The 19,757-nt window shown below is 38.6% G+C and overlaps 1 protein-coding gene across 1 annotated transcript in view; it reads left to right on the top strand.

Moving 5' to 3' along the window:
• Nucleotides 1-392: 392 nt before the first annotated feature.
• LOC108242990 (contactin-associated protein-like 4) overlaps nt 393-19,757 on the top strand; it is a 32,443-nt gene continuing 13,078 nt past the window's right edge. The window contains exons 1-11 of the mRNA XM_017428166.3: nt 393-850; nt 7,140-7,250; nt 9,266-9,459; nt 11,959-12,106; nt 12,331-12,534; nt 15,508-15,683; nt 15,788-15,925; nt 16,710-16,977; nt 17,744-17,893; nt 18,170-18,341; nt 19,463-19,569. Coding sequence (XP_017283655.2) covers nt 577-850; nt 7,140-7,250; nt 9,266-9,459; nt 11,959-12,106; nt 12,331-12,534; nt 15,508-15,683; nt 15,788-15,925; nt 16,710-16,977; nt 17,744-17,893; nt 18,170-18,341; nt 19,463-19,569 — 1,942 coding nt within the window. The 5' untranslated portion in view covers nt 393-576. The remainder of the gene's footprint in view (nt 851-7,139; nt 7,251-9,265; nt 9,460-11,958; nt 12,107-12,330; nt 12,535-15,507; nt 15,684-15,787; nt 15,926-16,709; nt 16,978-17,743; nt 17,894-18,169; nt 18,342-19,462; nt 19,570-19,757) is intronic.

Raw genomic sequence — 19,757 nt, 5'->3', positions numbered from 1 at the left:
TACCAAATTCAAGACTGTCCCAACAGCAAATTGACTACTTTAGCTATAACTTAGTCAGTTTAACAGAAATTGAGCTCAAATTTGGTGTGGTAGTAGCTGAGAGTGATCCACATCCTGTACTTTGAGTGCTAACAAACTGCTGATGTTTGTGTAAACTTTGAGATACAAGGTGGCAGGCAATTTGCATACCTTCAATGAAATCTACTTTCATTTTTAACTCAGGGAAAACAACCCTTGTTCAGCTAGAAGAAAAAAATCTGATTACATTTCAAGTCATTTCCTGTATCTCCTCTGTGGGGATTTCTTAAGTTGATTTGCTGAGTCGGTCTCACTTTTTCCTCTGGATCATTTCATTAAATGCTGCACTCTGTAAGAGCGAGCTGCAGCCTGGCGGGACCCGAGATGACTCAGAGGAAAGTGACCTGCAGTGGATTTTCTTCTGGAGGATTTTTAATGAATCAGAATGTCATCAGAGCTCTTTGAATGCCTGGAGTACTCCTGCTGTGACAGTAGTAAAAGCTCCCCCTCCCTCCGTGAGTCTCTCCAACCCTCTCTCCTCTCACCTCACTCTGCAGAATGCAGCCGCACGGAGAGCAGCCTGCTGGTGTCCTCTCTGCGGAGACAGGTGGATTCCAGCGAGCTCTGAGGACTGAGGAGAGCCAAACTCGTCCGAGATCCGAGCAGAGCGAGACTGTGGGGGAGCGGAGAGAAGAGGAGAGGAGTGGCACACTGTCTCTCTCCACTTTCCTGCAGCATTCATTCATGATGGATCTCTGGAGTAAAAAAGTCTGGAGAGTTATGACACAGGTCATCCTGGTGCTTCTCAACTCATATGGAGATACTAAAGCAGGTAAGTATGATCAGAGCAAAGGATGCTTTTAGCTCATCTATTAGGTCTGGTAGTTCAGTTATTTGTGAAAACTTGGTCTGTTCATGTGCAATATGGTTATGAATTAATAGTAGTGAATTTTTCTGACTGGTATTTGTCTTAAGAACATGCACAATCTATTGATTTTGTATCATGCATGTGTATCCTGACGTGACTGGATGCAAGAGGGGGGAGCGGAGAAAGTGATGCACACCTTGAAAATATTACAGTTTTTCTGTAAACTTTATTATATGTGAAAGTTAATCCTTTTGATTAGTTTCACCTCCTGTTTCCTCATAAAGATACATTTTAAAGTTGTCTTCTTTAGTTTAAAAGCAAAGTTAAATAATAAATATTTTATTTTCATTATCATTAAATATTTTCATTTAATATGATGATAGTCTTGTCATGTGGATGATGTTTGATAAAAAAAATACAACAATAAAAAAAAGATGTCTTGAAGCTTTTAGGAAACACCACAAGCTTGTGTCGGGGAAGGTCAGACAGAGAAATGATTGATTTCCCAATATCAGGTTTCGATTCTTAATGAGAAACAATATGTACATAAAAATAAATGAGATGAAAAGATTTCTACATCCAGGAGGAAATGGTTAAAGCTCAGTTCCAGCCAAAAACTATGAGCGAATAAAAAAGGAAAACCTGCTCTCTGTAAAATCAATACTTAAAGCCATTTTTTGCGCTCTTGGACACTGAACTCTGTACACCTTCCACTTAATAATCTCCAGCACCCTGACCTCCAATTTTATTTGACTTTGAGTCTGCGCTGAGCCTGTGACACGGGCACGGTCTGACTCAAGCAGTAGTGTTTGTCGGAGTGAAAGGAGGTAAACGGATGTGATGGAGCACACGCCTCTGTTTCTGCAGCTGGTCACTGTGACCCAGCTCAGCCTTAAAGCAGATGGGTCATTTTTGGAAGAAAGAGCGGACTGACAGGACCTTGTGTGTTGTTGAAGCATAAATCCAATGATAATCCAGTTTAGCATGTTCTGAATTTTATTGATGCTCGAATTACATTTTTTTGTTTTTTTTTTATGTGAGGGCACCTCCTCATAGTGCACTGGAAACATTTTGCCTTGGGAAAATTGGGCAAAAAACAAACAAAAAAAGGGTTGTTGAAGCCAATGTTTTCCCCAAGATGTTTGAAATTCCTTTATACACCCGTCATATTAAAATCAGGCAGTAGCCCCCTCTCATTCTGACAGAGTAGTTATGCTGTTGTTTTGTTTGTTCAAGAGGCTCACATGAAAGCAGAAGGCAGACATTTGCTTTGTTTTTGAATAATTACAGTAAATGGTGTGTTTCTGTATCATTACCACTGGTATAATTTCATTACATTGTATTTTAATACCCCAATTTTTATCTTTTTATTTGATTTTTATTCATAAACCAAATTGGTTGTCTGTGTTGCTGAAACTTAATGAAATTATAGTGTGTGTTGTGTGTAATGTGAATGACTCTCAGCTACTACCACATCAAACTTTAGTTCAGTATCTGTACAACTGACTCACTTGTATCCATTTTTATGTTGGCTTATGTCAGTTAGCGGCGGTGACCATCCTGAAGTGGACTGACTGCAAAAGTTACTCGCTTGAACATTCAAGTCCAAGAATCATTTCTGCAAGTTTTATTAAAATTTGTCAAGTGGTTTATGAGATATTTTGGTAAAGGATAGACACGCACATTCACAGACACTGGTGCAAACATCATCACTCTGCCTTTGGCTTTCAGTAGAGGGAGATAAAGGCAATGTTTTCCTTTTCCTTTTCTCCAACCGCTTTACAAAAAGTTTGTTGTTTTCCAGTAAACAATTTATAATGAGGTTTGCAGCTTTTAATATTGAAGTCACTTCTCCCTGTATAGAACATAAATCAGGGTTTTGACTCTATGACAGTGTTTGGAGACATGGATTAAAAAGCTATCATCCTCCAGTTCAGCTCAGATAAATCAAACGCATCAAGTCTGATAACACAAGCATGTGCCACTGATGAGGCAAAATGAACTTCCAGGCTGCTGTGGTGCGGGGCATGTTTTCTCTCCAGTCCTAAACAGAATCGTTATCTCCCTTCTCGGCTGATATGGAGTCAGTGAAGTGTGTGTTCTAATCGTGGTTTAATGACAGATAATATCACAGCCTTCCTAACCGGTCTGTGTGTGTGTGCGCTGATGCATCAGTGTGTTTGAGTACAGAGTGTTGACATTTTCAGATAAGAAATGAATAGCCATGTGTGAACATGGTAAAAGGTGAGAACAGGAGCGCTAAGCGGGGTAAGAGTCGTGTCTGATTGTGCACAAGTGGGTAAAACTGTGATGAGTGTGCATGCGTTCAGATTATTAATAACTCACCACTAACAGATGATAATCTCCAGCAAAACTAATGTGTCAGAAGGTGCCGCACACTGAGAGAAAGAACAGGCAGAAACAATGGATGTCTTCTCTTGGCTGAACTGATCTTTTATTTCTTAAAACGGATGCTAATGTTTGAAAACTGCTGGGGCTGTTTGGTTATTCAAAACAATTCCTACAGAAAAAAATGGGAAGAAATATTTTGAAACTGTAAAACTAGGAAAACCAGCATTCAACGAACATATCACCTTCCATTTCACAGGCCAAAGTTTTACAAAAAGATGATCTGTTAGATCTTACGGTATGTGTTGAGGATGACTCTCAGCTACTAACGCACTAAATTTTAGCTCAGTATCTATCTATGACTGATCCATAGCCTTTTTTGTGTTTGCTAAGATTGATTAGCTCTGGCAGCCATCTTGAATCAGGTTGAGCCAATGATTAATTTCCAGTGGTTTGTGAGATATTTCAATAACATTCAAACTGATTCGAATAATCAACGCCAAAGTTTTCAACAAAGATCTTGCATGACATGTTAGTGGTCAAGATATGTGTTAGGGATGACTCTCAGCTACTAACACACCATAATCCTGTTTTATATTCTTACAGTGTGCCTGACATTTCCGTACTCTTTCTTCAAAATGATTCATTAAATTTCTGTACAGCTGAACACTGTCCTTAACATATTAAATGGACATTTTATGGTGCGTTTAGAGTTCAGGAAATACTTTAGTTTCAGTACATGAATGTTGTGTCATTTCCAAACTCCTGCAGACTGTAAATCATCCTTCTGTTCTTTCTTATTCTCCAGGCTTCAAGAGCTGTAATTAAATAGATGCAGTGAGTGCAACTCAAATGTCATTAGTCTTCTAAAGGCTGTCGCTGACACAGAACATCACAGAGCAAGGCTGAATAAAGGACTAAATTGTTTGAATGTAACAGAGCTAAATTATCTAGCAGGCAATTTAAATGACTCACCTAATGAGACACAAAAAAGAGAGAGTGTTTCAGCAGAAATTTTCTCCGGCATGAGATGCTAAAGGAAATGTTTAGGTCAAGTTAAATGAGTTTCAAATGGGAAAGACATTGTGTTTAACCACACCTGCAAAAAGAAGATCCGTTTGATAACTAGTGCTGTGAAAGTATTTGTGCCATCATTTATTTTCTCACTTGTATAAAGTTATTGAGCCATACTGTGAAGATATGGGAAAGGGTTGTAGAAAGAAGGTCAAGAAGCTGTGTAAAGATCAGTGAGTAGCAGCATGGTTTCATGCCAAGAAAGAGCACTACAGATGTGATGTTTGCTTTGAGAATATTGATGAAGTATAGAGAAGGTCAGGGTGAGTTGCACTGTCTTTATGGATCAAGAGAAAACATATGATAGGGTGCCAAGAGAGGAACTGCGAAACGAGGATGTCAAGTGTGACAGACATTTATAGGATTACATTACAAATCAGCTCTGAGCCCCTTCTTGTTTCCAGTGGTGATGGACGGGTGTGGAGATGAGGTCAGAAGCAGGGAGCAGGTGGAGGAGAGCCTGGAGAGGTGGAGAGAAGAGGAGTGAAAATGAGAAAAAATAAGATCAAGACAGAATCCATGAGTGTGAATGAATGGGAGACAGGTGTATGAAAAGACACGAGGAGTGGATGGGTTTAACCCTCCTGAAGCCCTTGTAGAGCCCTTGAAGAGGGCTTCGGGTCAAAAGGCCACAGGAGGGTTAAGTAAATGGGGTCAACCATTCAAAGCAACAGAGTGCAGGCAGGGTGGAGTGGATGGAGGGAGGGGTGGGGGTGGGGGGTGACAAAAAGAAAGCTGCAACAGTGAAAAGGAAGGTTTAAAAGGCCTAGTAAGTCCTGTTATGATTTGAATTTCAAAAAAGACAGTAGGAGCTGGAGGTGGCAGAGATGAAGATGTTAGATTTTCATTGAGAACGACCAACATTGACCACTGGGACACCACAGGAAGAGCAGATTCCAGACAAAGTTAAAGACATAATGCTGAGATGGTTTGGTCACGTGCGGAGGAAAGATAGTAGAGATACTGGATAAAAGTATGTTGGATTTGGAGCTGCTAGGAAAGGAGAGAAAGAGGGACAAGAGGAAGACTACAGAGAGAGTTCATAGATGCAGCAAAGGAGGATATACAGATAGTTGGTGAGACGGAGAAGGATGCTGCGACAGGGTAGTAGACTCCTACAGGAAGCAGCCGAAAGAAGAGGAAGAAGACGCTGAAAATGTTGAATAAGAAGACATCCTTCTAAGATCAAACAAACCAACACAAACTTCAGCAAGAATCTGACACAAAACTTATGAAGCATTTTAGAAATCTGCTGTGATTTTTAGTAAAGGTTACAGTGTAGGTAAAAACCTACAGAAGGTTGAATCTCAAGGGATCTACATTACAGTGATCAGCTTCCTGTAAAGCCGTTGCTTATATCAATGTGTAAGCAAACCTCTTAGAATCTGTCACACAGAGTCTCAGACAACTTTCAAAGTGCTTATCGGTATTTAAGCCTGTGGACTGATCTTCTTAGGATTTAGGGAGCCGTTAAGGACAACACGGTGATTATTACGTTAAGACCTCTGAACAGTAATGATTCCCCTGCTCATGTTGCAGCTTCTTATAAATCTGTTTTCCTCAGTCCCCTGAGGTTAATGTCTTAGACGTGTAAATGTGTATTAAATGACAAGAAAGACAACAGTTTCCTGCTGTAATGAAATAAGTCAAGTTCATGTACATATCATTAACTCGTGGCTATAAGCTACTTTGAGGATATTTCATCAAAAAAAGGTTTAATGTGTCTGGAATGGTTGAATATTAAAGGTTTTACAAATGCTAAACAGAGACAAGCCCTTTTATCAGATCACTAATGGTTTTTACTTTTTAAATTTTTATTTATTTTGTCTTTTTTAATCCCTCCTCCACTTTACCAGAGTAGCTCAGGCACATTGCTCGGGAACATACAATGACAGGAGCTGTTTTTTTTTTTTCAATAAAGCAAAATTTTATAACTTCTCCATCACTACAAGAGGGTGTTTTTGTGGGATGAAAGTTAAACCAGCAGAAAAAAAAAATTAAAAAATTTACAGCTGATTTCTGCTCCGATTGAAGAATAACAACCTGTGAAGTATTTGAAGTTTTGTTGAGTCTAAACTCAACTTAAAAGATTTTTGTTGCTTTTAATATTTTATTATTTTTGTTGTTGTTGTTGAGAAGAACACATTTTGTGGACAATGTTGCCCTTCTGAAAAAGAAGATAATTAAACAGAGGAGACTTAATTCAAAGCTTCACACTTTTAAAGTTAGAAAGCAGAATGAAACTGAAATTTAAAAGGATTTTACCTAAAAATCCAAATCATTTCCTTTGTGAAAAACTGTGGGAATGTGAACTTTAAGTTAGCATTATGTTAGAAACTGCTCTGTTTATTGAATTTGTGCCATCCGGAAACCACTGGTATCACTATTATTATTATTTTTTCTATTACATTTTCTCTACCATTTGCCTCCAAGCAGTAGAAGATGCCATTTGCTAAAAGGCACTTTAGTATGTAGTCACTCAGAATTCAAAAGACACAGCAAAATGTCAAATGTAATGTGATTGTCCTGTACTGTATAATACAGACACTAATTATGCTAACCACTGAAATTCTCAGGAGCTTTCCTTTCATTTGGTCCATGTTCAAACTTTAATAAATGCATTAGGGCTGAAGAGCTTATGCTGGATTTTTTGCAGGTCATAACATGTAAATAGCCTAATTTCAGTATAAAAATTGAAATTGTTTCTGTGTAAATCGACATATAATTGATTATTAGAGTGTAATTATTTGACGCATTTTCACTATGGAGACTAAAAAGCAATGTAAACACTAGCTGTTAATGATTTGTTTATCTGTTGTGTGATTCTCAGAGGCGTGTCACAGTCCGCTGGTTTCCAGTTTGCTGCCGTCGTCCTTCAGGAGCTCCTCAGAGCTGTCCAGCAGCCACGGGCCGGGCTTTGCTAAGCTGAACCGGAGAGACGGTGAGATACCCTACTGCAGTTTTCGAACGCTATTAAATCACCTTCGAAAAAAATCTCCTCACAGTGGGCGATCATGTAATCACCTGTAGCTGTTTGTGTGTCGTTGTCTGTTTGGAAAATCTCTCATGATTCACAGGTTTTCCTTGTAGTCTGTTGCTCAATCCCTCTCAAATACCTGCATCTGAAACAACCCAAACCTCATATTTTTAATGTAAACCCACTCATAGGATTGTACATCCTGATTTTTACAATTGTAAATGTACACATTGCTCAAATGTTTGCTTTCTTAAGGACAGTTTATGTTTTTCTGTCTATCTGGCTACATTTTTTCTACTTCCCATCATAAAAACATATTTCTTAATGTATTACATATCTTTAAAGTTCTTGCAAAGCGACACAAAAAACAGTCAAAATCCTTGACTGCAATTGTGTTTGAATATTGAATACTGAATATTGTACCACTGTAATTACTTCACTTGTGTATGTTGAAGCTGTGCTTATGAATCGTGACACACAGTTCAGTGTGAATCTGTCCTCAATCCAACTTTACATTCCTCAACTCCCCAGGATGCTGACAACTCACACTGTGCTGAAAGAGAATATACTGAGACTAAACATGAGTGAGGCTTAGCTAGACGTCATTATATCTGAACGATCACCAAGAAACGGGCTGCTCTGTTCATAAGAAGCAGGAGAACCCCTCGGACATGTGCTGAGTAGCTCTCGCAATCAGTCAAACACTCCTTGATGATCCCGTCTAACATTTAGCAGTCTTACATTAATAAGTCATCGTAGCATCCTTCACTTCTCCATGTTTTCAGCGGTTGTGCAGATCAGACGAGGTTTAAAAAGAAGTTCCCTGCTGTTTCAGCTCTGATGTGCTGCAGCTGCTCTGCTCGTGACACAGCACACAGCATCAAAGACGAGTTTCAGCCGGATTCGCATCAACTAGCTCGTCCTAATGTGGCCGCAGGACTTAAGGATGGGAAAGGGTGGTGCTGAGGCGCCTCATCGCTGCTGTGTTTTGGTGAACATTTGAAGCCATCGTCAGATCAAAAGATGGAGGTCAAAATGCAACTGTTGATTCAGAGCCAATGATGACAAAGATTCTTTGTGTTTAATAGAAACTCACAACTGAGACAAAATTATCCACACAGAAACACTTTGACCCCAAAGCAAGAAAGTATAAAGAAGAATAAACTAGCATTTCTTGAAGGAACGCATATCGCCCTCTGGCTCGCTTGCCAAAGTTTTAAACAAAGATCTTGCCCAATCGGTTAGCAGTCAGAGAATATGTTGGGGATGACTCTCAGCTACTACAACATCAAATTTGAGCTAAATATGTGTGAAATTGACTGGGTTATAGCCATTTGTGTGCTTGCTAAGGTTGGTTTGCTGTGGCAGCCATCTTGAATCAAATTGACTCGAAAAGTTAACCAGTCGTAGATGGGCATTCAGTGAGTTTTATTAAAAGCTGTCCAGTTGTTCATGACATTTCTTGCTAACAGACAAACAGGGCTGATTCGTGAGATACAGCTATTTTTGTGTTTCCTAAGGTCAGTTAGTTGTGGCGGCCATCTTAAATCAAAGGTTAATCATCTGTAAATGTATATACAATGATTACTTTCTAAGAGTTTCATTAGAATCTGTTCATTATTTCATAAGATATTTTGCTAACAGACACAGGCAAAGACAACTTCATGATCACCTGCCCTTTATGAAGGCAGGCAATAAACATCCTGATGACCTTAAAACAAAATAACCCCCTTAAATGTGTACATACCAAGGAAAAAACACCCAAACACAAGCTGGGAAGAGCTATTTGAGAAAGATGTAAACAAGTTTTGATACAGATTCAGTTTTTTAAACAGTAGTGTTAAACTTTCATGTAAATTTAGATGTGTTTAGATTAAAGTTACTTCATAAAAAAATCCTTTTGCTCATCCTCAGGATTATGTTGCAACATGACGCCTTTCGTTTAAACAGATTCTTTCCTCACTTGCGTTTGTGCCCAGGAGCTGGAGGCTGGTCTCCTCTGAGCTCAGATAAATATCAGTGGTTGGAGGTCGACCTGGGTAGGAGGACGCAAATCACCGCCGCTGCGACTCAAGGTCGCTATGGGAGCTCGGACTGGCAGACGGCCTACCAGCTGATGTTCAGCGACACGGGACACAACTGGAAACAGTATCGACAGGAGGGCAGTAAAGGAGTGAGTGTGTGGATTCATCTGTGTCGGAGGAAAAATAAATTTGCAACTGAGAAGAAAACAAAAAGAAACATTAAATAGAATGATGACAATTCTCAAAAACACATTTGCCATAAAAGGAAAATCATTAGGTCCAGGGTTGTATTGTGTAGAACTGGGTTATTTTAATATAAACAAACATGAAATTTACTTTTTAAAGCACACAAACTCATCATCCAAAATACAGTGAGGTGATATAAAATGCATTTTCATTGATCTTGTGTCAAGAAACATCTGTTATAACATTTGGTAATGAGACAACTTCATGACAACTGAAAAAGCTTTTACAATACCTCAGTATAAAAACCAAGAAAGAGTGAATAATGGCACTTCAAATATATGACCCACAATCAGTGGAATGAAGCTTCGTAAACTTTAAATATTTGCATTTTGGGAAGCAAATATTCCACTTTGTTCTATTAGGCCTTCTTGTTTCGGGGACACTGTTCTGTCTAAGTCTCTGACATATTTTGTCCCACCTTCCCTGGATTAGTAATCAGCACATCTGTTCATTGATCTGGGTATTTACAGACCCAGGTTTTCTTTGTTCATTTGTCAGTTGTTCTGTATTTTGTTTTGTTTTGTCTTTTGTTTGTTTGGTTTTTATTATTGTGTACCATAATAAAATCATTTTCACCATCAGCATGTCTTGTTTTTGTTTCTGCATTTAGGCCCTCGAGCATTGCCTGCCCCGATTAGTAACAGTGATAAGGTAATAAGGTGCATGGTCCTTTTAGTAATGTGCTAAATGCAGTTGTGGAGAGTTTGCTTTTAAGTGGCAAAGCCACTGTGTGTCAGTCAGTGCTATTTTTATTTTATTTTATTGTTCCTTTAATTAGATTTAGGCAATTCAGCTATTTAAATAGCTAATTTGTTTGCTAGATTTAGGCACCAAGACCTCAAAATTATTTATCAATCAGTCCATCTATCCATTTTCTGCTGCTTATCTGTGGTTTGGTCACAGAGGGAAACCCAGACATCCCTTTACCCAGGAACATTGTCCAGCTCCTCCCAGTGGAGGATAATGGAGGCTGTTTCCCAGCCAGAAAGGATACATTGTCCTTCCAGAAAGTTATTTAAAGCTGAGCCCATTTAGCTGCTTGTGACCAGGATCTAGTTTGTCTTGTCGTGATTCAAACCAGTAAATCAAGAGCTTTGCCTTTTGGTTCGGCTCTTTTTTCACCACGACAGACCTTAAAGTTAGGTTAAAAAAAAACAAAAAAAACATTTTGGTTGCAATTACATTACAGTACTTAATTAAAAAACACAAAATAATGAGCCAGAAATTCACATATTTACTTTGTTTAGTCAATGCTCATTCTTAATAGCATGTTTAATAACCTGTCTGTTGATGAAAGCTGCCTTCTGCACTGATTTACTGTACGATGCCATGAGCTCTGACAGTAAGCTGATTAGGATCCTGTTGCAATGAGAAGAGGCTGTTGTATAAATAGACACTTCTGCTCACTAAGTGCTGCTTTGTGTCCACAGTGACCCCACTGTTAACCCGGCCGACAGCTTTTTAATCCATGAATTCAGCTGTTTTCATCTAGACAAGCACTGATTCTTGAATATTTCTAATAGCATGGTGAATGACCTGGCTGGTTTTATTTACAGGGAGAAGAGAAGCAGTTCCTACAGTGAGTTATTTAACTTCTGTATGAGCTCAATGTCATTAAACAGACAGATACATTTTTATTGAGAAAGTTAAAGCTAAAGAGAGAGATTAAACAAATGTCAGCGGAGGTTTACCACTGACAGAGAAAAAGGCTTCAGGCGTCTTAAAGCCTTGTTTATTTCACACTCAGCATAACTGAGACATATCCAGAGCATGTCTCAAAAGTCCTAAAGCCGGTTCATCACAGCTTTAATGTTCAGAGTCGACTTCTGAGCCGCTTCGTCAGCTCCTCCAGGATTTTATTTACCTTTAACATGAGAAGACAAACTTTGCGATGCTGCAAAGCTCTGTTTCTCTTGTTTGTTCTTTTCATATTTTTTTTCTCACTTCACCTAAATACCAAAGATTCATTAAATCAGAAATCAGGGATTACAATTTCCCCAAATTATCACCAGAATAATGATTCTGAAATACAGAAACCTTTTATTACTTTTAAAGTTAAGATTTTTTGCTCTCCCTGGACCAAGCAGTGTCTTCCATAAACAAAAGTGAAATTACTCATCTGCAAATTAACATTTCTATCGAGTTAAGAACTTCTTTTTTTCAGTCAAGAATGTGCCCATATCTCCACAATATTTCTGTCTTTAGGAAAAATGTCTCATAGATGCTTTGGGAACTCCAGTTATAATTCCTTTTGTTTGAAAAAGCAAATGATGTGGGAAATATATACATATATATATATATATATATATATATATATATATATATGTGTGTATGTGTATTTACATGATTAAAGAATTGATGAAAACATGACAAAACTTGTATTTTTGTCTTGGATGATTCAGGCCTTTCCTGGCAACAGTAATGCAGACAGTGTGGTCCAGCACAAACTCCAGCACCTTGTGATCGCTCGATTCATCCGTCTGATTCCTCTGGACTGGAATCCAAATGGTCGGATTGGACTCCGGCTGGAGGTTTATGGATGTCCCTACAGTCAGTTTTACCCCCTTCGACGTTTATGGATAATGTAACAGCAGTTTAACTGTGTGCATCGTGTGACGTCTTGTTTTTAAAGAGTGGAACAAATGTTTGATGTCTGTTCACATTTCAGTCACTTTAAAAAATGTTGAAGATCAAAAACCGGGTTTAATTACATTTGTGATCCTCTATAATTGACTCAAATTGTACAGGTAAAGCTTAGGTTCATTGTTTTTCAGATTCGGACACAGTGAGATTTGATGGCCACAGCAGCCTTTTCTTCAGGTTGAGTCCAGGACTGAAGCAGGCGTCCGCTAAAGGCATTCAATTGAAATTTAAAACCATGACAAACTCTGGGACAGTCTTTCACACAGAAGGACCAAATGAGCACAGCCTCACTCTGGAGTTAGAGAAAGGAAGACTTCTCCTGCGGCTCAGAAAAGGTACAACCCTGACATGTTTGTAATTACTCCCCAAATCATGCTGTCTTAGCAGGTAACTGTTAATGACACGAGCAAGGGGTAAGAGTCTTTTTTTTTTGCTGCCTCTCAAAGATCCACCGTGGATTAAGTGGCCAAAAAGTTTAGTTATTCAAAAACATTAACATGACATCTTGAAATCTGGACATCTGACAATTAAAAAGGCAGAAAAGCCGGTGTTAAATATTCATGCATGTCTCTTTTTTCCTTGCGAACGCAGAAACAGCATAACCACATTAACATAGTCGACAGCAGTGCAACATCCATGAGCGGTTTTGTTTCTTTCTTTGTGGCAGCTCCACCCGTTTTAATTCCAATTCAGTGACTTTAAAAATCCCAACAGAGGCAATAACTGCCTAATTTGCACCTTTGTCTGCATTAGATTTGCATTTGTTAGAGCATGTTTGGCTCCAACCAACCCATTATGGTCGCCCTGCTACTCTGAGCAGCCTTCGGCAGCACTTTACAGAAGTCACTTAGTTCCACTTGGTTTGCCTGAAGCTGTCCGAGCGCTTTGAAAAAAGTCTGCCGACTTATTAAAATGAAAGTCTTTTCTCTCCAAAAGCAGCAGATTCTGTACATTTATCAAAATGTCAGAGGAGACTGTGGAGACTCACTGGCACATAATGAAGTTATCTTTATGGCAGTAAAACATTCTGTGAAAATACATTTTCTATGGATCACTGTTCACCAATCTTGTGCTCTCTAGTTGGACTTTTTAATAGAGAAGGGATGAAAAAGCAAAACACTGTAATGGTTGTTTAAAAATGATATTTTGCAGGATAATAAAGTACATGCTAAGATAAGCTATACTAACTTTATAATTATACATGTTATTAATAACAGTTTGACAACAGTTTTAAACAATAGCTGCTACTTCATAAAAAGGATTAGATTTAGGGTTGGGTTTGTGCAGACATTGGCCAGTTTTGGGGTCCAATAAATTCACCATAACAAGACCTATATATCTTTGGTGGACAAGCTCTGCAAAAAATATTGTGGATTATTTAAGCTGTTAGAGGTACACCAAGTTCTACACCCTTTAGCCACTATTTGAGCATTTATTCTTACAGGTCAGACCCCTAAAATTCAAGGCAACCTGGTTTCTGACCCTGCTTTAGGTAATGACAACAGAATATAAAGTTACTCAAGGTACGGTCAGGTCTGAGACTGTGAGGAGCCACTAACAGCTGCACAGAAAAGACTGAGTTTGTTTATGGTCCCTGCCGGGAGCCAAGTGCTGACTGTGTTAGCAGCATTATAAACAAACCAGATGCAATTAATGTTTCTGACATCCATCTGTGGGAGGCAGCTCTGGATAACACAGATTAGAAGGTGATAGAGGGGAGGAAGATTGCACAAAAATAAGTATGAAAGACAGAATGGGTCTTAAAAGAAGATAAATGGATGAGGACTGCGGTGCAGCTATTGAGACTGGGATTATTTTGTCAGAATGTGCAAATAGAAAAAAACATCAGGAATAACCCATATTCACCAAATAGGAACAGACAAAAAAGTGAGTTAATTACCACTTAATGTTCATGTAGAAAAAATCAGAAAATTTGCCTCATAACATTTTCTTCAACAACAAATAATTTAACAATATGCAACTTATTTAAATAAGGTTGGCACCATCGTTAAAGACATCTAGCTTACCTTTTACATTTTTTCTTTTCCTGTGACATCTCCAAGCATCAGTCTCCTGATGAATAATTAAGCAAACCTCAGTCTTCTTGTCTCTGTCTCCTGCTCAATCCCAAGTATCTGACAGCTCAATGAGGATTAATGACTGAACACTTTCAGCTCAGTCGCTCTGCAAATCAAATGTTTTTTCATCTCGTGCACACAAATTAGTCCCATGTCAAGCAACATCCAGTTTATATTTAATGACGTTGTGCATTGTTGAGGTAAGGATTTTCACCTGCTCTCCTCCTCCTTCACCTCACCCGAGTTGGTTGATGGAAAGAGACCGGAAGGAGACAATACCTTTAAATTTAAATATTTATTTTACCAAAAGCAGAGAGAAAACAGGTTATTACAAAGATAAAACCAAATGCATTTGGGAGACAATCCTCAAATAAAATGTGGGAAAACACATCACCTCAAAGTGTCAGCAAAGCACCCCAAAGATTGTCTGAGGGAACAAAGGATGTTCTCTGGTTTTAAGGCTTATGTCCCCCTCCCCTTCTTGAGAGGATGTCCCTCTCCTCTGGAGGTCAAAGGGCAACGTCTTCCCCCTTCGTGCCTGGGACTGTGGCTCACATTCCAGCGCTTCTAACACATACCTCTCTTTCCAGATAAACTAAACAACTACTAGTTAAGGTTTTAAAATGGTGGCTAAATATAAAGTGGTGATAAACACAAATCAGATTAAGATTTATTAATCAAATGTTAAATAAAGCATGGGAGAATAAATACAAGGCCTTATATTCCACAACATTTAGATTATATGCAGAACTGTTGCTCTTCTTATGATTAAATGCTGTTTAAGTGAAAGCTTGGTTTTGACTATTTCCACAGCATTTAGCACCTGCTTCTCAGCAGGAGAGTTGGCAGCATTTCCCTGTTCATTTATTTATGCCTGTCTGCCTCTTTTCCCACCTCTTTTAGTGTTAAATACAATATGTGTTGCTGTCTGCTTTTACTTAGTTGCTAACAACTCTAGCTGAAGATTTGAATCCCATGATGGGATCCCAAGAAGAACTTTGTAGCACTTCTTTAACAGTTCAGCTTACCCCTAAAAATAGTGCTAACTGCTGAGTGTGAATGCTTTTCCTGTTGAATAGTTGAAAGTATTACAAACCAAATGCAGTGTTTGATATTAGCAATTCTCATGCAACATGTTTTATTTCACCCTAATAAAAAAGGTGTCTTCATAAAATAATCCTTCACTCCCTGTACGTACATCATCCTCACACTCTTCTTCCCTCTCTCCAGGTGGGAGTTTGTCCCTGAACACCCAGCATGTTGTGTCTCTGGGCAGCCTGCTGGACGATCAGCACTGGCACCTTGTTGCAGTGGAGCATCACAGCAATCACCTCAACTTCACTGTGGACAAAAGCACAATGTTGGTGGAGATCCCACCATGGTTCACACTCTGGGATCACAACAAGGTGGGTTGTTTTGTTGAGAAGCACCAACATTTGCAGTGCCGTGGTTTTCTATTTATTCACATTTTTATGTATTCATTTTTTTATGCTGTTTTCCTTTTGTGCAGGTGAGCGTGGGAGCAGGCCAGGGCCTTGGATCTCAGAGTGCAAACAGAAATTTCCACGGCTGTCTGGAAAACCTTGTTTACCACGGCCTGAACTTGGTATCCCTCACTAAACAGGAGGACCAGCGGGTTACTGTGAAGGTGAACTGGCTCACTTCTGAAAAACACGTCAGTGTTTCTGCATCCACCAAAGTTCTGTATTTAACTCGATGTGCACAGATTTACTTTAAAATCTTTTAAATAGTATTGCATCAACCACAGAGTTGAGTTTTTCTTACCTATATTGTCACAATTAAAACAATTAAACAGTCATAAAAAAGGACAAAGTACTTTTACATTTGATTCTACATGTCTTCAATAAATTACATTAAAGCATTTTTTTAAAAAAGCATAAAACTATATCAGCTCATGTCGTTTTAGCTGTTATAAGAAGTACCTCCACATGTTTGTATTTCTGCAGAAGTGTGTGTGTGTGTGTGTGCATGTGTGTGTTGGATTGTATAATGTAAAACACTGCTGCTCTCCTCTTTAGTTGTATTACGTTACACTGTTTTAACTAATCCTCAAAGAGCTTTCAGATTTGATCAAGTGTCTACGTGCTGCATGTAAAAGAAGGAACCTGGTGCTCTCACTGGGGAATTCTGATAAAACACATTACTTCTGCTGTCCAGCAGTGGCTTTCACTTCCTCCTCTGACTTCCTCTGTGACTTTAAAAAGCTTCTGGCTGACGTTAAAGCTTTTTCTGCGTTTGATTTGATGCTTATTCTAATCTTTGCTATTATCATTATGCTAATATTCTCATGTTTTTAAGACCAATTGATGATATTTCCGCACATCAGGGTGCCTCCAAATGAATTCATGTTCATGTTTTCCTTCTTTAGCTGTAATGTTTCCCCCCTCCTCCCTCTTCTTCATCTGTCCCAGGGCAAAGTGACCTTTTCCTGCACTGAACCTGTTTTTGTTGCCATGACGTTCACCGGCCCCCAGAGCTTTCTGAGGTTGCCAGGAGGCACAGGTCCGTCATCAGTGGGCGCGTCAGTGGGGCTTCAGTTTCGAACGTGGAATAAAGAGGGGCTGCTGCTGACCTTTGATCTCTCAAAGCGAGAGGGGACAGTTTGGCTGTATCTGAGCAACGCCAGGCTCCACCTACAGATCCACAAGCCTGGCAGGATACCCCAGGAACTCAAAACAGGTCCGCCTGATCCCCCGCCTCAGTTACCACCCTAATATAAAATCATTAAGATTCTTCTGCTGAAATTATTTTGAAATATTATTTCATCACTAATTAAGAGGGCCACACAGTAGGAGTTTACATCTTCCCAATTTAGCAAAACAACAGACCAAACTCTTCCAATCCACTACCTTTAAAAAAATGTCCCAAACCAATCATCAGACTAGCGACTGGTCCCATTGACATAACTTATCTCTTCTTCCAGGGAGTCCTGGTACAGACTCTGCAGACTGTTTACAAACCCAGCAAGCTTTCTAACATTTGGAAACTAAAAAGGAGTCCATAATAATCATAATATTCCTTTTGTTACTCCAAAATTTAAAACATAAAAATGCACAAATTAATTTGTCTGCATCACCTGCAACATGACAAGAAGGCAAAAAATAAGAGCCTTTAGTGGAAATGGTTTTAAAAAAGAACTCACTGAAAGGAAGGCTGTTAGAATATAAAATCCCATTTTATTTTTTGCATTTTTTGTCTGTCATAATTTGGCCAGTTTTAGCTTAAGGAAATAGTATAGGTTTAGGAAAATGGCATTTACATTAAAATAGATCTTTTTAAAGGTTGTCTTGTGAGTCATAAACAACACTTGCGAGGTTTAGGAGCCTCACACACACCTTGATAAAAGCAAAGCATGACACTGACACAGTGTCCAGTTTTGAATCTGCGGTTTTATGACTTGCTATTTTGTTATCCTGGGCTGATAAATGTTTGTGTGCAACCTCAGGTTCAGGCCTGAGTGACGGCCAGTGGCACTCTGTGGATCTGACGCCAGGACCAGAACATCTGAGTGTCACAGTGGACAGAGATGACGGAACAACTGCTCAAGCCAGTCCTTCGTATCTTATCACACCAGGAAGTCAACTTTTCTTTGGTGGTAAAATAATAATAAAAAAAGATAAAACTTTTGCATCATTGTGAGTGTTTCAAAGGCTGATGGGACTTTATTTGTTAAGTTGGGGAGGATTCATCTTTTTCAGGCTTGAACAGTTTCACTGTGCATATTATTCAATTTTAATAAAGGGCTGACAGTTTGCTTTGCCTTTCTGTGTGGAGTTTGCTTGTTTCCTTGTAAATAACTGAGGTTTTAAAGTGAGTGATTCCCCATGATTTTCTATGAGCTTCTTAAGTTGACTTGTGTGCTTTTGTGCAGGTTGTCCCGATGGAGAAAGCAACTTGGAGTGCACAAATCCCTTCAGAGCTTTCCAAGGGTGCATGCGTCTGCTAACCATTAACAACCAGCCGGTGGATTTGATCAAAGTGCAGCAGAGGCTGATGGGAGATTACAGTAACCTTCAGATTGATATGTGCGACATTATTGACAGGTCAGACAAAATAAAAGCAGAAGCATTTGTTTAAATATGTTTAAAGAGCAAAAGTAACTTAATTAACTGTGTATTTATCTTTATTTAATAACGTAGATGAAAATGATCAAATGTCACATTTCAACTATTCCTTTTTAGACCCTAACAATCTCTGTTTTAAGGCTTAACATTTGCACCTATGGAAGGAGCCTAGTCTCAGATTCTCAAAATGTGTCCTCACAAAAATTATATCACCATTTTTTGTTGTTCTCCGGCATCATAAAAAATGCAAACTTTTTCTTGTTGTTTTACTGTTTATTTGTACTGATTTTTTATGAAAAAATAAGTTTTCTTTGATTCAAAATACCAACAACATCTATATGTGCACAGCTGATTGAAACAAACAACATTAATGCTCATACAGTCTTTATCTGCTTGATCTTTAACACTTTTTGGTTACCATAAAGTCAATCTGTACATGGATATTTACTGAGGCTAAAAAGTTTTTGTTGTACACTGAAACTTTTTTTTTACTGACAAAATCAATGAAACTGACATTTTCCTGCTATCTAGTACTGCGAAAATGATAGCCCCTAAATGTATTTTTCTCTTCCGACATTAGGGAAAATGTCAAGACAAGCACTCCTGTGTGAGTTTAAAGTGTACTTTACTGATACATATCACTCTTGGTATATGACATTAGACCTTTCTCTAAATCAATGTAACCCAGTGGTAAATGCTGTGGATATTATCTACAGAGTTGCTTTTGTTTGAAAAAAAAAATGTCAACTGGAAAAACTGACTCGCACTTGCACAACCTTTCACCTCCAACCCACATAAGCATCGTGACCTATATGCACATTGAATCCATCTGTGGCTTCACCCTTTTGCTTATAAAAAAACTTACAAAATATGCATGTTTATAAATAAACAAAGCAAAAGGTGCACAACGCACGTACTAAAAATTCAAAGTTGAGCAAAAACTACAAAAGAAGGCAAAGAAGACAAGGATTTTTTGGAGCTAAAAACAAGCAGTATAAATTCATGCTAAGAGAGTTTTTCCTTGTCATTAAGCCAGAAACCATTTGGCTTTTATTTTTGTCCCTTTCAGTTACTGTTTTTGTATCTTTTGTTGTTTTCAGATGTTCTCCAAGTTACTGTGAACACGGAGGCAGCTGCAGTCAGTCATGGACCACCTTTCACTGCAACTGCTCTGGCACGGGCTACAGCGGAGCCACGTGTCACGGCTGTAAGAAATGCTTTTATTGTTGCTCAAAGATCAGTCACTGAAGCTCAGTTTGTTTTGAACTAGGACTCTGTATCACATTGTATCTTTAAGTGATTGCTTGTTTACGCAAATACATAAAGACTTCACATTATGTGCACATTAAATTAAATTAGAGTCAAATAAAGTAAACATAAATGGTTGCTGCTGCT

Source organism: Kryptolebias marmoratus, linkage group LG22 (assembly GCF_001649575.2).
Source record: "Kryptolebias marmoratus isolate JLee-2015 linkage group LG22, ASM164957v2, whole genome shotgun sequence".
NCBI lineage: Eukaryota > Metazoa > Chordata > Actinopteri > Cyprinodontiformes > Rivulidae > Kryptolebias > Kryptolebias marmoratus.
This window is presented reverse-complemented; position numbering and strand designations above follow the sequence as displayed.